The sequence below is a fragment of the Nicotiana sylvestris genome, chromosome 3 (assembly GCF_000393655.2).
Source record: "Nicotiana sylvestris chromosome 3, ASM39365v2, whole genome shotgun sequence".
In the NCBI taxonomy this organism is placed as follows: Eukaryota; Viridiplantae; Streptophyta; class Magnoliopsida; order Solanales; family Solanaceae; genus Nicotiana; species Nicotiana sylvestris.
In genome coordinates this window covers 170,405,378-170,426,676 of record NC_091059.1, presented here as the reverse complement: position 1 = coordinate 170,426,676, position 21,299 = coordinate 170,405,378, and the positions used below count along the sequence as shown (strand labels likewise).

The window sequence follows — 21,299 nt, the reverse complement described above, 5'->3', positions numbered from 1 at the left end:
TGATAATCGATTGTTTTTGTTATACATCATTTCGGAAAGTAATCCTACTATAAATAGTAATTAATATTTATTTATTATTTTAATAATATAATATTCGAATTAGTTTGTGCTTTGTTCAATCATTTTATCATCTATTTATATTTTTCTCAATGGTGCTTGTTATGAAATAATATTTATTATGAAATAATTAATTAATAACAAGCGCCACTTATTTTAACAATTTATTAATTATTTCATAATAAATTTATAATGCAGAAAATAATCCAATAAACTAATAATCAATCACTTATCTAAACAAAAAAACGGATCCATCAGGTTAAGTTATAGTGAACATGGAGTTATTTGTATTGGTGAAAAATACAAATAGATTGTGAGAAAAATAAAAATAGATGGTAAAATGATTGAAGAAAGCACAAATTAATTCGAATATAATATTATTAAAATAATAAATAAATATCAATTACTACTTTTAGTAGGATCACTTTCCAAAATAATGTATACCAAAAAAATTGATTATCAAATTACTCAGATAAATAAATATGGTTATCACACAATCTCTCAATCAAACAAAAATAATATATCAAAAAATATCTTTGAAATAAGGGTGGGTCGGTCCTAATGGATTGGGTTAGCAGATTTTGGTTGGGTCCGATTATTAATTATTTAAGAAAAACAAAATAGTGGTTTTGTTAAACTAAAGGCATGAATGAGCAAGTATTGAACGGATTGACATATCTGTGCCAAACTATTAACGACGTGCATATTTATCTTAATTCGTATAGTTCATTGACATGTATAACCTTTTTCCTTACACCTTCTGTTAAATGAGAACGGTAAAGATAAAGCAGAGAGAAATATTGGAATGGAATAACATTACAACAACAAGATGCCAAAACTTATGGATTAAAAGAGTGGAGCCTATGAAAAACTTACGGTAGTTTTTTTAAAAAATAAAAAATGGTAGTTTAAATAAATAATTTTATAGTTTAAAGTGATTAAATAACTTCTTAAGAGACAGCGTGAAAACCATTAAAAGAATACAATGAACGTGGAGCCTATTATTTGGAAAATTCTCACACCCCCAGCTATATATTATGATTCACGTGCTCCAAATTAAAATTGATTAGATAAAAGTGCAAAATAGCACAGTATATCCAGTTTTCGGACTGGTCATTCAAAAATAGTCAGCGTTTACCAAGGTAATAAAAAAATAGCCACTATTTTGCTGCAACAGAGACCGGTCCAGCATAATATATTGGAGTTCGGTGCACCTGTGTAAGAAGTCCAGCATATTATGCTGGACCGGTATACTTTGCTGGCTCCAGTATAATATACTGAAGACTGGAGCACCAAACTCCAGTATATTATGCTAGACAAATATACTTGCTAGAACTCCAGTATATTATGCTGGAGTTCTAGTGTACTTATGCTGGAACTCCATCATATTATGCTGGAGTTCCAGCATACTTATCCTGGAACTCCAGTATAATTCCAGTATACTTATGCTGGAACTCCAGCATAATATACTGGCGTATTTTCCGGGTTTTGAACAGTGTTTCCGCTCAGATTTATCTTTACATGAAAAGTGGCTAAATTTCGATTACTCTTAAAACTGAGCTATTTTTGAACGACCAGTTGTAAATCTGGCTATTTTTTTAATTTCTCCCGATAAAAGTCCTTCTCTAGTTTTTGTAAAAATTGCACGGAGCTTCCTATTTGGTCGACCCCATTTAACCTATACCCATTTTTTTTAAAAAGTTTTAACTTGTACCCACTTTTTAAACAACTTCAGCCCATTTCTCCTCCTCTTCCTCCTCCTCCTCCTCCTCTTCTGCTATTGTTGGTGCTGCTATGAAACTTTAGTTCATGTGATGATTGTCATAAGTATGTTTATCAGATTATTTAAAAATAAATTATAAATAATTACGTAAGTTAGTAGACAATAATTGTGAATATTTCCACGTAATTCTGTTCTTTTCACGTTTTTTGTTTCTAAAATTTATGATTTTGATACTGTTAGCAATCTGATTATTTATAGTAGTAATACACTATGAAAGAATAAGGTGATTATTTATCTAGTATGTTAGAAAGCTTTTTCAAAAACTTCAACTTATATAGTGCTGAAATTTTTACAAATGAACTAAATAACTTCAACATCTTCTGCTGAAATTTTTGAAAAAGCTTTATGACAAGACTAATGAATCCAGGACAAAAAAACTTCAGCTTATATAGTGCTGAAGTTTTTACAAATGAACTAAATAACTTCAATATCTTCTGCTTAAGTTTTTTAAAAAGCTTATTTAGGACAAAAAAACTTCAGCTTATTTAGTGCTGAAGTTTTTACAAATGAACTAAATAACTTCAGCATCTTCTGCTGAAGTTTTTGAAAAAGCTTTATGACAAAACTAATAAATCTAGGACAAAAAAACTTCAGCTATTTTAGTGTTGAATTTTTTTACAAATAAACTAAATAACTTCAGCATCTTATCCAGGACAAAAAAAACTTCAGCTTATTGCTTTTGTTACTTCAGGCCCGTCTACTAGAATGCTGAAGTTACGTGAAAAAGTGGTCACACTTGCAATTTTTTTTACAAAGCGAACACAAGTTAAAACGTGACCCAAAAAACGGGTATAGATGCAAATCCCCCTAGTCTTCATTGTATGTGAGCCCAATAGATTCTAGATTTTTGCATGTGCAATGTTTTTTGATAATTCTCCCATCAATTTCTTCGGTTATATATCTTGAATAGGACGAAGTAATTCTCATTATGAAATATTCTAGAGGCCAAAACTGATAAGTCATAATATGATGAACTGTAACATAATATTCTAAAGATGAGTATAATTACACAAGGAATATTATGAGGTCAGTTTAATTAGAGAGGCTGAAATCCGCACGTTTTAAATTGGGAGACCCTTGACCCTTGTAATTTTAAAATTTGATATTGTTGTTGAAAAAGATACTATATATTGTAGTAAGATATGACCAGCTTAATTAGAAGCGGAGTTGCGCCTCATGTCAATTAGAAATATTTGGTCAGACGTTGTAGGCTGAATAGGATTCACAAAATACTGTTTTATATTCATTGTATATATGTTTCCTGTTGCACCATTTTTTAGGAGAAAGTGTTCTTATCCTATCTCCACGTTTCCTTTTTTATTTTTTATTTTTTATGTTTATTAGTCTAATTATATAATATAATAGCCACAAGTATTAGATGCTATTCGTATTTCGTGGCTAACTTCGATGCTCAAATTATTTAACTTTTTAAAAAATAATTTTATACCTTACTTTGGCTCCTTTCCTCCAGGGCTGGACTTATCTTATCATTGCTTCAAATTAAAGATTCACAGCCTCGCACGTTAAATGGGTCAATGGATGCGTTGATTTTCCTAATTTGCTTTTTGTTCGAAAAAGTGGAAATTAATTTGGAGAAGATGATCTGTGATTCCTCCAAGAGAAGCCCTCTAACTCCCATATATAAAGTCAAATTTTTATATTACAACATCGTTAGTTCCTATATTTCTATACTTTAATAATGAATAACGGTTATATATCCATAACAACAATTCATGTTTAAATATTTTTTTGGCCGTTATAAATAAATTATGAAAAAGACTTTTTTCTTTTTTTAATGTTACATATAAAAGACAAGAAATTATTTAAATTTAAAATCTCAAAAAATATGCATATTTCACTAATTAAATATTAAAGAAAGCTAATGTATTATGAGTAAATTCATGACTAAATATACAATGATTTAAGCTCTATTGCGCACATTCTAAAGCTACTAGAAAAATAAATTCTTCCAAAATTGATGGAAAAACTCTGAAAAAGATTTCTATAAATCTTCAAATCTTAAGCATTATACATGATGGAACTTTATCCAACGAAAAATATTGTATTTGTGCATCTTTAAACACATAACCAACGCATTAAGAGACAATTTAGATCAAGTGGTGTCATTTTATCCTACTTATTCGTTTCCTCAAAATATTAATACATATGTAGTAAAAAAATTCGACGAAATGGTGTCGGATGACACCGCTTCGCTAGACGTGCATCTGTCCCTGGTTGTTACAGAGGGGTAATTTTACAAAGAGCGTACTGCAATAAAGACAGTTGTTGTTATAGGTAAAAAAATTGTTAAAAAGAGGCAAAATATAAAATAACTTCGAGAAAAAAATATGACATTTATTATGATTGTTATATGGGCATACTATACTTTATAGAGATGCATGGTTGTATTACTAATATATGAGATTTTTTATAAAGATATTTTCTCAGTAAGGCAGATAAGTCACGATTAATGACCCCACAAAGAGAGGGTAGGCACTTTCCTTTAATTTCTCCATGCAAATCTTTTGCATTTGCATGATTGTTTGATCTGAAAGAAATCAATTGAGTGATGTCGATTGAATTGAATATGCGTTAGAAATGTGGAATCCCTTTCTTTCTTCCCTTTCTAATGATAGAAAAAGAGTGATTCAATATATTACTTGAGGTTTTGGGATAAAAGAAATATTTAAACTAAGTAGCGATATGGAGTTGGGCATCCCATGCAAGTGTTCATATTCATCAACCGCTAGCACGCTAAATTAGAAAAGGCTGCATATAAATATATATATATATATATATATATATATATATATATATATAGTGGGAAGGAAAGAAACCCAAGGACCGAATAATCAAAGGTAGAAATTAAATAGAAATAGGAATCTAGAACCGGACAAGTCAAAACTTCCTTTCGTAATTTCTGCGTTACTCAACTTCAACAATTTTGCTCTAAAATTATTATAAAAAATATTGGAATGCCGAAAATTATGAACTGTTCAAGGAAAGAATCAAAATCTGAATGAAGATCATATATAATAATCAAAGAGGAAAGGAAAAGTCAATGTCATAGCACTACGGAGTTGTTAATTTTGGCACATAATTATTTGAAAGAAAATTAGACATAATAAAAGAAGAAAGACTAAAAGATCTGTGATTAATATTTCAGGTTTACACGTAACAACTAACAAATAAATTAAAGTACTATAAGCGAGTGAAGATGGTTTTAGGCATGGCTCATTAACAAACACAAAAGAAGACTTTTTAACACAATGTGACCTAGCTACTCATTCTCAAAGTGTCTAATCATCACGATATGGGGGTGTTTGCTAAAACCCTTTAATTACCCGGCAAAGCATGCAAGTGGAGTTATCAAATAAACAAAAAGCCTTCTTTTTTAATTTCCGCATGAACGTCAAGTGTAATGATGTTAAAGACATTTTTATTCCACATTTCCAGGGTCATTGGGCACTTAGAAAATTGCAAAATGCACATCTGGCCTAAATCTAAATTTTTTGAGGGCCTTAACTTTTTTTGTTTTTTAGAGTTATTTAATTATTTTAACTCTATTTTTCTAGCATTTCTTAGATACAAAGTTATTAATAATTTTTTTTATATTCAATAACCCCTAATAAGTATTTCTTAATTGAGAATATAGCTAATCCATTTAACCTTTCTTGAGACATTGTTGATCATTGGTAAAATTTTATCAATTTTAATTTTGAAAATTTCTTTCTGATGAAGCGGCGGTAACATGAGTTATTAGCGTTTTTCATAAGCAATATAGGCATTGGAAAAAGGATCAAATCTTTTTATTTGGCTGAGTGTATCAATTAAACTGTTATATTCTTCTAATTGTATTATTTTTCTTAATATTTTTAATTCCGAAAATAAATCTAAACTATCAATATCAAATTGATTATTATGCTTTAAGGAACATTCAAGATTAAGGCAAAAAAATTTCAAATTTTCATCATCTAGTGATCGTAACTTTAGCCGCTAAATAGAAAATTAAAAATATCTTTATATGTTTCGAATTGTTCAAATCTATTTTGAAGTGAAAAAATAGCCTTGTCTACTATCTATAAAGTAATCAACTCCAAAGATCTCTTCGAAAGATTTTGAGATTTTATTATTAACATTCTCATCAAATTGTTACTTCCTATATATCATACGTTTCTTACGAAATTCGGGTTCGATATTCATTTCAAATGCAATTTTCTTGGCAGAATCTTAACAGTTGCAAATCCTTCTTCTCTATACTTGTTAATGAAAGAAATCAACTTTTTCACTTCACAAAACCTTTTTTAAAACTTATACATAGTCTATTAAAAGTAACAAAAAATGGGACCCCCGCAAATATGGGGCCTAACGTAATTGCTTTACTTATTATTTTATATATGGAAGGGTCGCCCCTGTATCAAAAGTGCAGAGTCATCGTCATTGTAAGAAGATTCCTTGTTTAAAGGAAGGTTCTTCTTTTGCCGGATTCTCTCTTCACTAAAAATTGAATTGACAGCCACTTCTTCCATTTTCTGTAGGATGAAGCTTCAGAGACTGGCCTCTTCTCTGTAGGGCCGTTAGTTGGCTCTAGCGATAAATAAATGACTGCTGGAAATTCCCCCCTTCATTTATCCCTTTTTCCGGCATATATATCTAGCCAGCAAAAAATTGGAAAGACTCTAAATACGCATTATTAAATGATAGTAGTAAACGACATGGACTACTCTTTTTAACTTTTGAATCATGTAGCGGACCCAGAAATTTCAGTAAAAGAGTTCCAAATATAAAGAAGCAAATATACGGAGAGGGTCAAGTCTCAAGTGAGTTAAATATCTATTATATATAAATAAAAAAAAATTTGACTTTGTATATGTATATATAGTACGTATAAGTTTCCGGCGAGATGAGTACGGATGACCCCTTCCGCTATGATTCGAAATGTAATCTCATGATTACTACATTATATTGGGATAGATACCTCTCGAATTTTATAAACCAAAATATGGGAGAGGCATATACTGTTTGGCAAACTTTTTGGGAAGTTGGAAGCAATTTATCTTTTAAAAAAAAAAAAGATAAAGAAAAAGCATTTCTTTAAAATAACTTTAATTTAATTGTTAAGTATTCAATATTCAAGCGTATTCAATATTCTTTGCGAGTCCATAACTAGATTTATGGATAAGAACCTGCAGAACTAGCCGGTGTCATGTTTAATCGCTCATAAGCAACGATTTATTATGACCCATTAATCAACATAATATTTCCTCAAAACAATTCAAATTGCAAGTATATAGTGTTGATTCCAGCCAAAACTTGCACGAAAAAGTTCCAGCTACGTATTTGACCCATACTATTATTTAAATATATAAGCTTCGTTAGCAAATCGTGTCTGGGACCAGGAAATATATATATATATGATAAGATTGATAGTGTTACTTAAATATCAGCTTTAAATTCAAGGTGTTATAAGCAGTGGTGATAAAATGGATAAAAAAACGTAGCTATCCACTTATATTATTCACTAAAAAATGAGTTGGATAATGAACTTTTTAAACACAGGTCAAATATTATCCTCTTAACCAATGGATAACCAATGAGTTTAACTTTTATATTTGTAAAGGCTCAAATTGGGGGTTCTCAAGCTTGGAAGACTAGGAATTCCCCCAAAAGTGATCATATTCAAGAAGCCATGTATAAAATATGGATATCCATATTATCCTCAGATTAAACCCATTTTCTATCCGTATAAAATATGGATTGTGTCGGTTAATTTATCCGTTTTTACATTACCCATCCATATCCAACCCAACCCGACCCCTTGCCAGTTGCCACCCCTAGTTAGTTATAAGGTTATTAAATAATGTAGATGATTTCTACCAGAGCAGGACAAGTAATAAAGATATTTCTGCAGCAAAGGAACTAAAAAGTAAGTGTCACAAAGGATTGTGTGATGCTGCTTTCTAAGAGTTAATCAATAATCAATACGCCCATGATAGGTGCGTCTGATTATAAGCGGCTAATTTACACTTGGACGGATGGCATTCACAGCAAGTTGAGATTGAGAAATTCCAACTGCCACTTGGATCCATTTTTCCATTGCATCTGAGCATATATCACCGCAATTTGAACCTTTGCGGCAACTGTATATATATAGACTATTGTATGGGTCTAAATTTGGTCGATCACTGCTACTGTCAAATACGACCAAAGACGAGGTCTCCACAGCATGACGTCCTGTGGAGGACGACCGACAACGGATGAAGGACGTATGACTTTTGTAATAGCGTAGGCCTAACATGGTGTATTGGGAATATACTCTCGAATATTCCCTATGATATGTCTCATAGGGTTCAGAGGGGAGTTGTCCCTTATATATACATGAAGGAAGTAACCTTGGGGGAGGGGACTTTTTCAACTAAGAACTTTCTTTGTAATACTTATTCGGCATTGGTGGTGATCATTTTCGAGACACTTAATCCTTCTGTTCCACGAGATCAACAAATTCTATTTACCTTGTTCACCCCTCATGTCCCTCATTCTGGAGTTTATTATACTTGACTGAGATTAACCCTTTTATATTCTTTAATTGATTTAACCAAAAAGGATTCAATATCTTTTGGGTCAAACAATTTGGCATCGTTTGTAGGGATTTCTCTAGCTAAGAATATAGTTTCATCCAGACTCCTGAAAGGGATAATCACTTCTTCCGAACCTAGTACAAATCAACAAAGGCAGGGAAAAGAGATGCAAGGCTAAAAGCCAGAGTAGGCGTCACTGTAACACTCCCCAAATTTATAAAAGATTCGAGACACGCTAACTATAGAACTAATTTATTAGTATTGTTATTATTTTTATCTTGCCTATAGTGATATATATATACAATTAAGAAAATGTTAATAGTTTTAATATTATTAAATTTCAAAAAAAAAAGGTATCATTAGTTATTAGTAATTAAAAAAAAAGGAAAAAAAGCTTAAAAGCCCATAAGAAGGGCTGTTGGAAACAAAAGCCTCCAAACCTTAAAAAAGAGGCAGAACGTTATCAGAATGACGGAAAGCAAAAGCTAAATAAATAAATAAAATAGAATCGTTCGCTCACGAAACAGAGACTTCGTTTATCACACAGGCAACGGAAAAATCTAGGATTTCTTACAAATCACTAATTCTTGAACTCAGGTATGTAAAATCCCCTGTTGTTTACTCTACAGTAGTAATAGGTAAGAATAGAATAGTTAATTCCCTTCTCCCTCTATATCAACAATAGATTTCATATTTAGGTGTAGTACTTTAAAATTGATTAAAATACACTGATTATTGTAGAAACGATTGTTTGACGGGTATAAATTGGACTGGAGTCTACGTATTGGCCCAAGGAGTATTGAGGTGAGTTGATATAACCTTTTACTAAAGTGGTTTAACTCACAAAAGCACGCATACAAGGTGTTTGATGAATTGCTTAAAAGAGTTTATCTTTATTTAATTAGAGCGAGTGAGTACCCATTAATTTAGAATTATTCTAGCAAACGTTTAGATGATCTATTATGCTATATGTGCTTAAATTTTCAGATTTTTGTGTTATTCTTATATGCTATTTTCATGTTGAAGATTATGAAGAAGAAAGAGTCTTTAGAAATATTTTTATATGTTTATTTCATTCTTATGCCATGCTTTACATTTAAGGGCACCAATATGAGCATGTACATAATGTTCTATAAAGAAAAGATTTAGACTTGAAAAAGTCACAAGGAAGAAGTTTTAGAAAGAAAAGATTTTTGGGGAGTATCCGTTATTCTGAGAAGGGGTCATCGTCCAGGCCGAGGGTCCTGACCAAGGCGTTGACTTCCTGAAACTACTTGTGCCAAAGTAGGGAGCACACGAGCCGAGGGTCTCGTTGCTGAGAATTTACTTAGCCATGCTAAGGTATGATACATGAGCGCTGAGAACCATGAAGCGAGTGGCACCTCGTGGATTGGAACTATTCGATCAGGTTGGGATCGAACCCGTGCCGATCACACGGTGACTGAGATAGAATTAAGTCAGGATAGTTGGAACTCCCAAAGTATAAAGTGAAGTAATCTTTTGTAAAGAAAGAAAAAGAAAAGAATTTCTTTTAGAATATTCGTAAATTACTATTATGCAATTATTTTAGAATTATTCTTATAAGCTTTATGTTTTACATGCATTTAGAACATTTGCTCGGAATGTATATGTTATTAAAGTTTCTCCTCCTGTTGTTGAGACTCACTGAGTACAATGGATGGTACTAACGTTCTCTTTTGGGAACCTACGTTGGTCTGCGGTACAACGTAGGAACCGGATTTGCAGGCGAGCAGGTTACGAGTTAGGACTTCCTTCCCTTCCAGTGATATTGGTGAGCTCCGCTTTTGTTCGTGGAGTATTCTTAGAGTCATTTTCATTTAGCTATTTCTTTGTTTATCTAGAGAACTGACCAGGAAATCTCATGTCCTGAGCAGTGCGTCAGTTTATCAGTAGAGGCTTCATAGACGTAGTCATTGGGTTGAGATTCATAAGTTATTTTATAATAACTTAGCAATAATTCAGTAGTTACTATGAATAAAGTTTTGGAGTTAATTTATTTAAATATTTGAATTAATCAAGAGTATTTGGTTAGAGTATTGCTTTGTTGCATATAAAGTGTGGAGCTATAATAGATTGAATAAGCAGAGATGGTTCGCTCGATCAGGTTTAGTGATCGAGTGCCGGTCTCGGCTTGTTTAGAAAATGGGTCGTGACAAACTTGGTATCAGAGCCTCAGGTTTATGGAGTTCTAGGGGTCTATGAAGCCATGTTAGTAGAGTCTTGTTTATGTGTATGAAGCGCGCCATACTTATAAACAGGAGGCTACAAGCATTTAGGAATTTTTTTTTATACTTTAGATCGTGCAGTAGAGCCTACCTCTAAGAAATTATCTAATGTATTCTTTTCTCCAAAACTCGCAGAAATGACTCGTACTCGCAACTCTAACATCGACACTCAGGATGCTGCTCAAGAAACTATTGCTACTATTGTGGCTCAAGGCATAACTAAAAAGGCTCGAACTCAGAAAAGGAAGGGTAAATCCACAAGGGGGTTCAAGTACCCCAGGTTGAACATGAAGAAGGGGTGGAGCATGATGAGCAAGTACCTCAGGATCCAACGCCAACCCCAACAACAGCTCTGACTCAAACAACTATATCCCCAGAGGTGGGTCAAATGTTCAATGCAGTCAACAGTGCTATGGAGATGTTTAAGGCCTTTATGGCTAACCAGAACGAGAAAAGAGATAAGATTCCACCTCAAACAAATAGGCAGAACAATTCTGAGTCCTCAAGAGTGAATGAATTTCTGAAGTTGAGTCCTCAAGTGTTCCATGGTTCTATAGTAGATGAAGATCCACTGTTATGGATGGAGGGTGTTAATAAATCCCTCCGAGTGATGAAAGTATTTGATGACAAAGCTGTGGAGCTGGCTGCTTACCAGCTTAGAGATGTGGCTGGTGCTTGGTTTGAGATGTGGGAAAAGAGAGAGATGAAGATGATGGTCCACCTACTTGGGAAGAATTTGAAGAGGCCTTCATGGCTAACTTTATCCCAGAAGAGGATATGGCAGCTAAGGCTACACAGTTCGAACAGCTCAAGCAAGGGAATAAAAGTGTGCAAGAGTACTACATGGAATTCATAAGGTTAGCTAAGCATGCTCCTCACATGGTTAAGACAGAAAAAGCAAAGATTCGCAGGTTTGTTGGCGGTTTGGCTTACCACATTAAGGATACGACATTAGCTGCAGCAGTAGGAATGACAACTTTCTCATCTGTTGTGGGGTTCGCCAAGCACTTAGAAAAAGACAGACAACAAAGGAGAGAAGAGAAAGAGCATAACAAGAAATCCCGGACAACAGGCAGGTTTAATGGTACATCCAGCGGAGGCAGAAGGGATTCCTCTAATAAGGAGTCATTAGCACCAGCTTAGTTCAGTCATCAGTCAGGTGGTGGGTCTTCCTTCAGACGTACTCAGAGTAATGGAAATCAGTCTCGCCAGAATCAGAATTTTAGGACATCATCCTCACATAGCCAGAGTCATGCTGAGCAACATTCACACCAGCAAAGTCTTTGTGGAACATGTAAGCGGCAACATTCAGGTCAGTGCAAGCTCGGGTTTCATGGTTGCTACCATTGTGGAGACATTGGTCATATAAAGGCCAACTGCCCAAAGTTGCAACGTAATTTCAGTGGTGGATCAACTCGTCCTTCTAGTTCCTCAGCTACTGCAGTTGCACCACCTCAGGCTCGTGGTTCTCATAATCAGTCCGGGCATGGAGCAGGCAGAGGTGCAGACCGAGTTACTCAGGGAGGGGGACAACCCCGTTTGTTTGCTACACTTGATCGTCAGAGTGCAGAGGCATCTGCAGAAGTTATTACAGGTATACTTTTAGTCTGCTCACATAATGCTTATGCCATAATGGATCCAGGTTCAACATTTTCATATGTGACTCCATACTTTGCAATTAACCTCGGACTAGAACCTGAACAACTTAGTGAGCCATTCCTAGTATCTACTCCAGTTGGCGAGTCAGTGAAAGTCACCAGAGTCTATAGAGGCTGTATAGTTTCAGTCCAAGGTCGCAACACCAAAGCTGATCTCATAGAGTTAGAAATGGTGGATTTTGATGTGATCATGGGTATGGATTGGTTGTCTTCCTGCTATGCCATGTTAGATTGTCATGCCAAGATAGTCAGGTTCCAATTTCCAAATGAAGAAGTCTTAGAGTGGAAAGGTAGTTCAGCATCGCTTGTAGGTAAGTTTATTTCTTATCTTAAGGCACAACGAATGATCGGTAAGAGGTGTCTCGCCTATTTGGCTCACGTTATTAATCCAGAATCAGAACCACCAGCTCTTCAGTCAGTGCCAATTGTTAGAGAATTTCCAGAAGTTTTCCCAGATGACCTTCCCGGACTTCCTCCCGAAAGAATCATAGACTTCGGCATTGATCTCATGCCAGGCACTCAGCCCATATCTATACCTCCCTATAGGATGGCTCCAGCAGAACTTAATGAGTTGAGAGAACAGTTGAAAGACCTTCTTGACAAGGGCTTCATCAGGCCGAGTGTTTCACCGTGGGGTGCTCCGGTCCTGTTTGTCAAAAAGAAAGATAGGTCTTTCAGAATGTGTTTCGACTATCGGCAGTTGAATAAAGTTACCATTAAGAACAAGTACCCACTACCAAGAATTGATGATTTATTTGATCAACTTCAGGGTTCAAAGTACTTTTCAAAAATAGACTTGAGGTCGGGATACCATCAGTTGAGAATCAGAAAGGAGGATATATCTAAAACAGCCTTTAGAACTCGCTACGGGCACTATGAATTTCTAGTAATGTCCTTCAGGTTGACAAATGCTCCAGCTGCATTCATGGACCTCATGAACAGAGTTTTCAAGCCATTCCTGGATAACTTTATTATCGTGTTTATAGACGATATTTTGGTATACTCTAAGAGCATGGAAGAACATGAAGAACACCTTAGAATAGCCTTGCAGACCTTGAAGGAGAATGAGCTTTATGCCAAGTTTTCAAAACGTGAGTTCTGGTTGCAGTCAGTAGCATTCTTAGGTCACGTGGTATCTAGTGAAGGAATAAAAGTAGGCCCTCAGAAGACAGAAGCAGTCAAGAACTGGCCCAGGCCGACAACGCCAACCGAAATCAGGAGTTTCTTGGGGTTAGCTGGATACTATAGAAGGTTTGTAGAGGGGTTTTCCTCACTTGCAGCTCCATTAACTAAGTTGACTCAGAAAGCAGTTAAGTTCCAATGGTCAGATGCTTGTGAGCAGAGTTTTCAAGAGTTAAAGAAGAGATTGACCACTGTACGTGTGCTAACCTTGCCAACAGGTTCGGGTGGGTTCACAGTGTATTGTGATGCCTCTAGAGTGGGCCTTGGTTGTGTTCTTATGCATAATGGAAAAGTTATTGCTTATGCTTCCAGGCAGTTAAAGAATCATGAAAAGAACTACCCCACACACGACTTGGAGCTTGCAGCAGTGGTGTTTGCATTAAAAATATGGCGACACTACCTTTATGGCGAGCATTCTGAAGTGTTTACAGATCACAAAAGCCTCCAGTACATTTTCAAGCAAAAAGAACTAAATTTGAGACAGAGAAGGTGGCTCGAGCTATTGAAGGATTATGACATCAATATCCTTTATCACCCGGGCAAAGCTAATGTGGTAGCAGATGCACTTAGTAGGAAGTCAATGGGTGTCTTGGCCCATCTTGCAGTACAAAGACGATCTTTGGGTCGAGAAATTCAAAAACTAGCAAATGATGGAATTAGATTGGATGAGACTGAAGAAGGAGACATAACTGCTTATGCCTTAGCGCAATCCTCCCTTGTTGCGCATGTTAAGGCTAAGCAAGACGACGATCCGTACTTAGTGAAATTAAAAGAAGGAGTCAGAAGCAAACAAATCACTGCTTTCACTCTAGGAAGTGACGGAGTTTTGAAGTTGAATGATCGGTTATGTGTGCTTGATGTAGATGGTCTTAGGAAGGCCATAATGGAGGAAGCCCACAGTTCGAGGTACTCTATCCACCCAGGTGCCCCCAAAATGTATCTAGATTTGAAAGAGTTGTATTGGTGGAAGGGCATGAAGAAACAAGTAGCAGAATGTGGCTAAATGTTTAAATTGCCAGCAAGTCAAAGCCGAGCATCAGAGGCCTGGTGACCTAACTCAAGACATAGAGATACCACAGTGGAAGTGAGAGATGATTAATATGGATTTCGTAGTAGGTCTACCTCGCACATACCGTAAGCATGATTCAATCTGGGTACCAAGTTATATTTAAGCACTGCTTTCCATCCACAGACTGATGGACAGGCAGAAAGGACCATTCAGACTCTCGAAGATATGCTGTGTGCATGTGTTATAGATTTTGGAGGAAATTGGGATGATCACTTGCCACTTATAGAATTTGCTTACAATAACAACTATCAAGCCAGCATTAATATGGCTCCTTATGAAGCATTGTATGGGCGGAGATGTAGGTCTCCGGTGGGTTGGTTTGAACCAGCAGAGGTGCCGTTGATTGGTCCAGAGTTTGTTTGTGAGGCCTTGGAGAAAGTTCAGCTAATTAGAGAAAGACTTAAAGCGGCTCAGAGTCGTCAAAAGTCTTATTCTGACAAGAGGCATCGTGAGTTAGAGTTCATGGTTGGTGATAAGGCGTTGTTGAAAGTTTCACCAATGAAAGGAGTTATGAGATTTGGTAAGAAAGGGAAACTTAGCCCTAGATTTATCGGACCTTATGAAATTCTAGAAAAGAAAGGAAATGTGGCTTATAAGCTAGCGCTACCCATTGAGTTGTCCTCTGTTCATCCTGTCTTTCATGTGTCTATGCTTAGAAAGTACATTCATGATGAGTCGCACATAATACCTGCCGATACCGTAGAAATTAAAGAAGGCCTAACTTATGAAGAGGTACCTATAGACATTCTCGATAGGCAAGTAAGAAAGTTAAGAACAAAAGAATTAGCATCGGTAAAAGTTTTGTGGAGTAATCATAATTCAAAAGAAGCTACGTAAGAACAAAAGAATTAGCATCGGTAAAAGTTTTGTGGAGTAATCATGATTCAAAAGAAGCTACGTGGGAGGTCGAGGAAGATATGAGGAAGAAGTATCCTTATTTATTTGAGTAACAAGGTATGTGAACCTAGGTTTGACTTGACATTTATATTTCATTTATTAATACAAGTTAGCAAGTGTTTATGTCCTTCTTAGATTATACTTAGTTGTTGTAGTAATTTAGTTTATGCCATAGTATATTTAATTCATTAAAGTGATTTACTTGTGCTAGAGTTGTTGTGCTTTAGATTCTTGTTAGTTATCGTGGTACCTCCTTGCCGGAGTGTGAGTAATTAATTTATGAGCTGCGTATGGTGCCTATGAATGGCCTGTTATGGTATATTTGGTTGTTGTTGATGTAGTAGTGGTATTTGTGACAGAGATATTTTTTTGGATAGTCCAAGTTACAAAGGAAACTCTGCCGAAATTTTTGAAAATTTAGGGAGTTAGCCAAATTTTTGAGTCCCTTGGAAGAGTGGATAGTGCTAAGAAAATTTAAGAGGTTCAAGGACCTAAGGAATGATTGTTAACTTAAGAATAAGGCCCTAGCAACATTCGAGGACGAATATTTTTAAGGAGGGAAGATTGTAACACTCCCCAAATTTATAAAAGATTCGAGACACGCTAACTATAGAACTAATTTATTACTATTGTTATTATTTTTATCTTGCCTATAGTGATATATATATATATATATATATATATATATATATATATATATATAATTGGTTATACAATTAAGAAAATGTTAATAGTTTTAATATTATTAAATTTCAAAAAAAAAGGTATCATTAGTTATTAGTAATTAAAAAAAGAAGGAAAAAGGCTTAAAAGCCCATAAGAAGGGCTGTTGGAAACAAAAGCCTCCAAACCTTAAAAGAGAGGCAGAACGTTATCAGAATGACGGAAAGCAAAAGCTAAAAAAAAAAAATAGAATCGTTCGCTCACGAAACAGAGACTTCGTTTATCACACAGGCAACGGAAAAATCTAGGGTTTCTTACAAATCACTAATTCTTGAACTCAGGTATGTAAAATCCCCTATTGTCAATTACTCTACAGTAGTAATAGGTAAGAATATAATAGTTAATTCCCTTCTCCCTCTATATCAACAATAGATTTCATATTTAGGTGTAGTACTTTAAAATTGATTAAAATACACTGATTGTTGTAGAAACGATTGTTTGACGGGTATAAATTGGACTGGAGTCTACGTATTGGCCCAAGGAGTATTGAGGTGAGTTGATATAACCCTTTACTAAAGTGGTTTAACTCACAAAAGCACGCATACAAGGTGTTTGATGAATTGCTTAAAAGAGTTTATCTTTATTTAATTAGAGCGAGTGAGTACCCATTAATTTAGAATTGTTCTAGCAAAAGTTTAGATGATCTATTATGCTATATGTGCTTAAATTTTCAGATTTTTGTGTTATTCTTATATGCTATTTTCATGTTGAAGATTATGAAGAAGAAAGAGTCTTTAGAAATATTTTTATATGTTTATTTCATTCTTATGTCATGCTTTACATTTAAGGGCATCAATATGAGCATGTACATAATGTTCTATAAAGAAAAGATTTAGACTTGATAAAGTCACAAGGAAGAAGTTTTAGAAAGAAAAGATTTTTGGGGAGTATCCGTTATTCTGAGAAGGGGTCATCGTCCAGGCTGAGGGTCCTGACCAAGGCGTTGACTTCCTAAAACTACTTGTGCCAAAGTAGGGAGCACACGAGCCGAGGGTCTCGTTGCTGAGAATTTACTTAGCCATGCTAAGGTATGATACATGAGCGCTGAGAACCATGAAGCGAGTGGCACCTCGTGGATTGGACCTATTCGATCAGGTTGGGATCGAACCCGTGCCGATCACACGGTGACTGAGATAGAATTAAGTCAGGATAGTTGGAACTCCCAAAGTATAAAGTGAAGTAATTTTTTTGTAAAGAAAGAAAAAGAAAAGAATTTCTTTTAGAATATTCGTAAATTGCTATTATGCAATTATTTTAGAATTATTCTTATAAGCTTTATGTTTTACATGCATTTAGAACATTTGCTCGTAATGTATATGTTATTAAAGTTTCTCCTCATGTTGTTCAGACTCACTGAGTACAATGGATGGTACTGACGTTCTCTTTTGGGAACCTACGTTGGTCTGCGGTACAACGTAGGAACCGGATTTGCAGGCGAGCAGGTTACGAGTTAGGACTTCCTTCCCTTCCAGTGATATTGGTGAGCTCCGCTTTTGTTCGTGGAGTATTCTTAGAGTCATTTTCATTTAGCTATTTGTTTGTTTATCTAGAGAACTGACCAGGAAATCTCATGTCCTGAGCAGTGCGTCAGTTTATCAGTAGAGGCTTCATAGACGTAGTCATTGGGTTGAGATTCATAAGTTATTTTATAATAACTTAGCAATAATTCAGTAGTTACTATGAATAAAGTTTTGGAGTTAATTTATTTAAATATTTGAATTAATCAAGAGTATTTGGTTAGAGTATTGCTTTCTTGCATATAAAGTGTGGAGCTATAATAGATTGAATAAGCAGAGATGGTTCGCTCGTTCAGGTTTAGTGATCGAGTGCCGGTCTCGGCTTGTTTAGAAAATGGGTCGTGACAGTCATAGCCAACCTCCTAGACACCATCAACGAAGATAGCAGAGAGGATCACGAAAATGAAACATCAAACATCACGCCCGGGGGAGAAACTTTACCTCCCTCGCACGGGAGCATGACCGCTTCACGCGAAAAGAAAGCCTCCACATCTGCAACAGGAGAGGCACCACCGGTAGTAAGAAGACTGCTGGAAGAATGGCTAACAAATTCTCCAAACACCATCCTTGATAAACCCACCCAAATGGATGATAGGAATGTGACACATGCAGATGTCACAATAAACGAGGGTGAGCAAGACGCCCCCCGCATAGGTAACACTTATGTTGCTAATAACACAAGTAATGATACGCATGCAGCCGCTTTCAAGTAAATGGAAGAAATGAAAAATGAGAATAAGGCGCTCTGCAATCAAATGAAAGAACATCAAGAGAGAATTGACAAAATACCAGGCGTTCCAAAGTTGCTGCCAAAACGCGATGTTAGGCGATTCATCGAGCAACCATACAATGAGGAAGCGACCCCGTACACTATTCCAAAAACCTTCAAAATGCCGCCCTACTTAAATATATATGATGGTACTACCAATCCAAAAGATCACATCATCCACTACGTTACAGCCGTAAAAGGCAACAATCTCTTAAAAGAATAGGTACCATCGGTGCTGTTGAAAACGTTCGACGAAACCTTAACAGGGGGAGCCTTGACATGGTACTCTCAACTACCAGCACGCTCGATAGCAACATTCAAGGAAATGGCAAACAAATTCATCATCGCCCATGCTGGAGCCAAAAAGGCAGAGGCCAGGGTAAATGATATATTCGCCATAAGGAAGATACATGGTGAGGGACTTAGGGACTTCTTAGCTCGGTTCAACAGGGTGAGAATGAGCTTGCCGAATATGTCAGAAGAAATGGCAGTAGCAGAGTTCCAGAACAGATTAAACAGAAATGGGTCGAGGGCGACTAGAAAACTGTTAAGCAGGCTCATGAAATACCCTCCAACTACTTGGGAATAAATTCATAACGCCTACTACGCCGAGGTACAAGCCGACGAGGAAAATCTAAACGGCCCGACCTAACGGTTGATGTTACTCTAAACCGAAGCAAGGAAAGATCATCGTAGCGACGGTCGAATAGATCAGTTGGGGGCCCGTTCCGGTCGGAAAAGGCATCAACCCTATGTCAGGACGTCGGTCCCGCCTCTACACCGATGCACGGATGCTCCTCCTCAACACATCACACCATATCGACACGAGAAAGGTATGCCTCCACTTTTATCCGCTCACAACTTTTGTGTTTCTCCTTCAGAAATAGTGTACGCCCTAGAGAAACTCGGCCCAAAAGTGCAATGGCCGCAAAAGGTGAGGTCAAACCCCAGCACTCGGAAGTCAAGCACTTTCTGCGAATTTGACCAAGAAAGGGGTCACAAAATCAAAGATTGCATAGGATTGCGACAGGAAGTAATACGAATGCTGAACCAGGGTTACCTGAAGGAGCTATTGAATGATCGAGGACAGACTAACTTTGCCCGCGGACGCGAACAACCCCACGGGCCTTCAAAATCGCCCTCTCCCGCTTGCACCATATAGATGATCATCGGCGGGGGCAACGACACAACAATCAATCATGTCAAGTTCACCACCACATAAGCTCAAACGATCAATCACTCACGAGCGGTATGATGACATCGAAGACAGTATCATCTTCGATAAGTCAGATTTCGACGATTTGTCTTTCCCTCACTATGATGATCTTGTTATCACTTTATGTATCGCAGATACTGATGTAAAAAGAATAATGGTAGATGACAGTAGCAGCGCATGTATTATCCATCCTCGAGTTCTCGTACAGATGAGACTCGAAGATAAAATTATACCATGCTGTATAATGCTAACAGGTTTTAATAATGCAGTTGAGCAGACTTTGGGGAAAATAGTGCTACCCGTCCTAGCTAGAGGAGTCACCCTGGAAACAACATTTCACGTCATGAACCAAGAAACGGCTTATAACGCCATCATAGGGCACCCGTGGATACACACCATGCGAGCGATACCTTCCAGTCTCTATCAAGTGATCAAGTTTCCTACCCTATGGGGAATGTTCAGCATTCGAGGGGAGCACCACACCGCACAAGAATTCTATCGCATCGCCCAAGATTGCACACACACCCAACAACTCAAAGGAGCAAATGTGGAAGCATAGCAATCAGCGATGTCGGGAGCCAAACCTAACGTGCAGACAGACGTTATCAAGGACCCCGACATCGTGGAGGAGTTCTAATCAATGATAGAAAATATTGATCCCGTCCTACTAGATGGCAAAGATAACACAAAAAAGGTTTACATCGGTCACAACCTCTTGGAACTAGGTAAGTTTCATAAGTTCTTGACAGACCATGCCGATCTATTTGCCTTCTCCTATGCAGATATGCCAGGCATTCCAATATCGCCACCCACAAGTTAAACGTCGATCCCCTATATCCGCTAGTGCGGAAAATGAGAAGGAAGTTCAACGCCGCAATCAACGAAGAGGTCGATAAACTACTCGGAAATGGCTCCGTCCGAGAATCGAAATATCCTCAATGGATCTCCAATGTGGTCATGGTGAAAAAGAAAAACGGAAAATGGCGAATGTGTGTAGATTTCATGGACCTAAACAAGGCATATCCGAAAGATTCTTTTCTATTGCCACACATCGACCAGCTCATCGATTCAATAGCAGGAAATGAGTTGCTAAGCTTCTTGGATACCTATTCGGGTTATAACCAGATTCTCATGGAAAAAGAAGACCAGGAGAAAACCACTTTCACCACTCACCAGAGAACATACTGCTACAAAGTGATGCCGTTCGGACTGAAAAATGCGGGGGCGACATATCAGAGATTGGTCAACAAAATGTTCAAAAACCAGCTTGGTAAAACAATAGAAGTCTACATCGACGATATGCTGGTTAAGTCGAAGAGGAAAGAAGATCATATCGGACATCTGAAGGAAGCCTTCGACATATTGAGATTGTACAACATGAAACTAAACCCCAAAAAATGCGCTTTCAGCGTAGGCTCAGGAAAGTTCCTTGGTTTCCTAGTGTCACAAAGAGGCATCGAGGTCAACTTGGAGCAGATTAAGGCCATCGAAGGAATACCCGAAACACTGACCAGCAAAAAGCAGGTACAAAAATTGACGGGACAAATAGCAGCCCTGTCGAGGTTCATCTCATGGTCATCAGACAAGTGCCATAAATTCTTTAA

The 21,299-nt window shown here is 36.6% G+C and overlaps 2 protein-coding genes across 2 annotated transcripts; both read left to right on the top strand.

Annotated features, from left to right (window-relative positions):
* The first annotated feature begins 11,543 nt into the window (after positions 1-11,543).
* Positions 11,544-17,806, top strand: LOC138888346 (uncharacterized). Its single transcript, XM_070170197.1, has 7 exons — positions 11,544-11,740; positions 11,843-13,048; positions 13,223-13,413; positions 14,110-14,489; positions 14,697-14,930; positions 16,622-16,684; positions 17,744-17,806. Exons 1-7 carry the CDS (start codon positions 11,544-11,546, stop codon positions 17,804-17,806), a joined length of 2,334 nt encoding a protein of 777 aa, XP_070026298.1.
* A 1,872-nt stretch (positions 17,807-19,678) lies between these two features.
* LOC104232381 (uncharacterized) lies at positions 19,679-20,254 on the top strand. Its single transcript, XM_009785570.1, has one exon. It carries the CDS (start codon positions 19,679-19,681, stop codon positions 20,252-20,254), a length of 576 nt encoding a protein of 191 aa, XP_009783872.1.
* Positions 20,255-21,299: the final 1,045 nt, after the last annotated feature.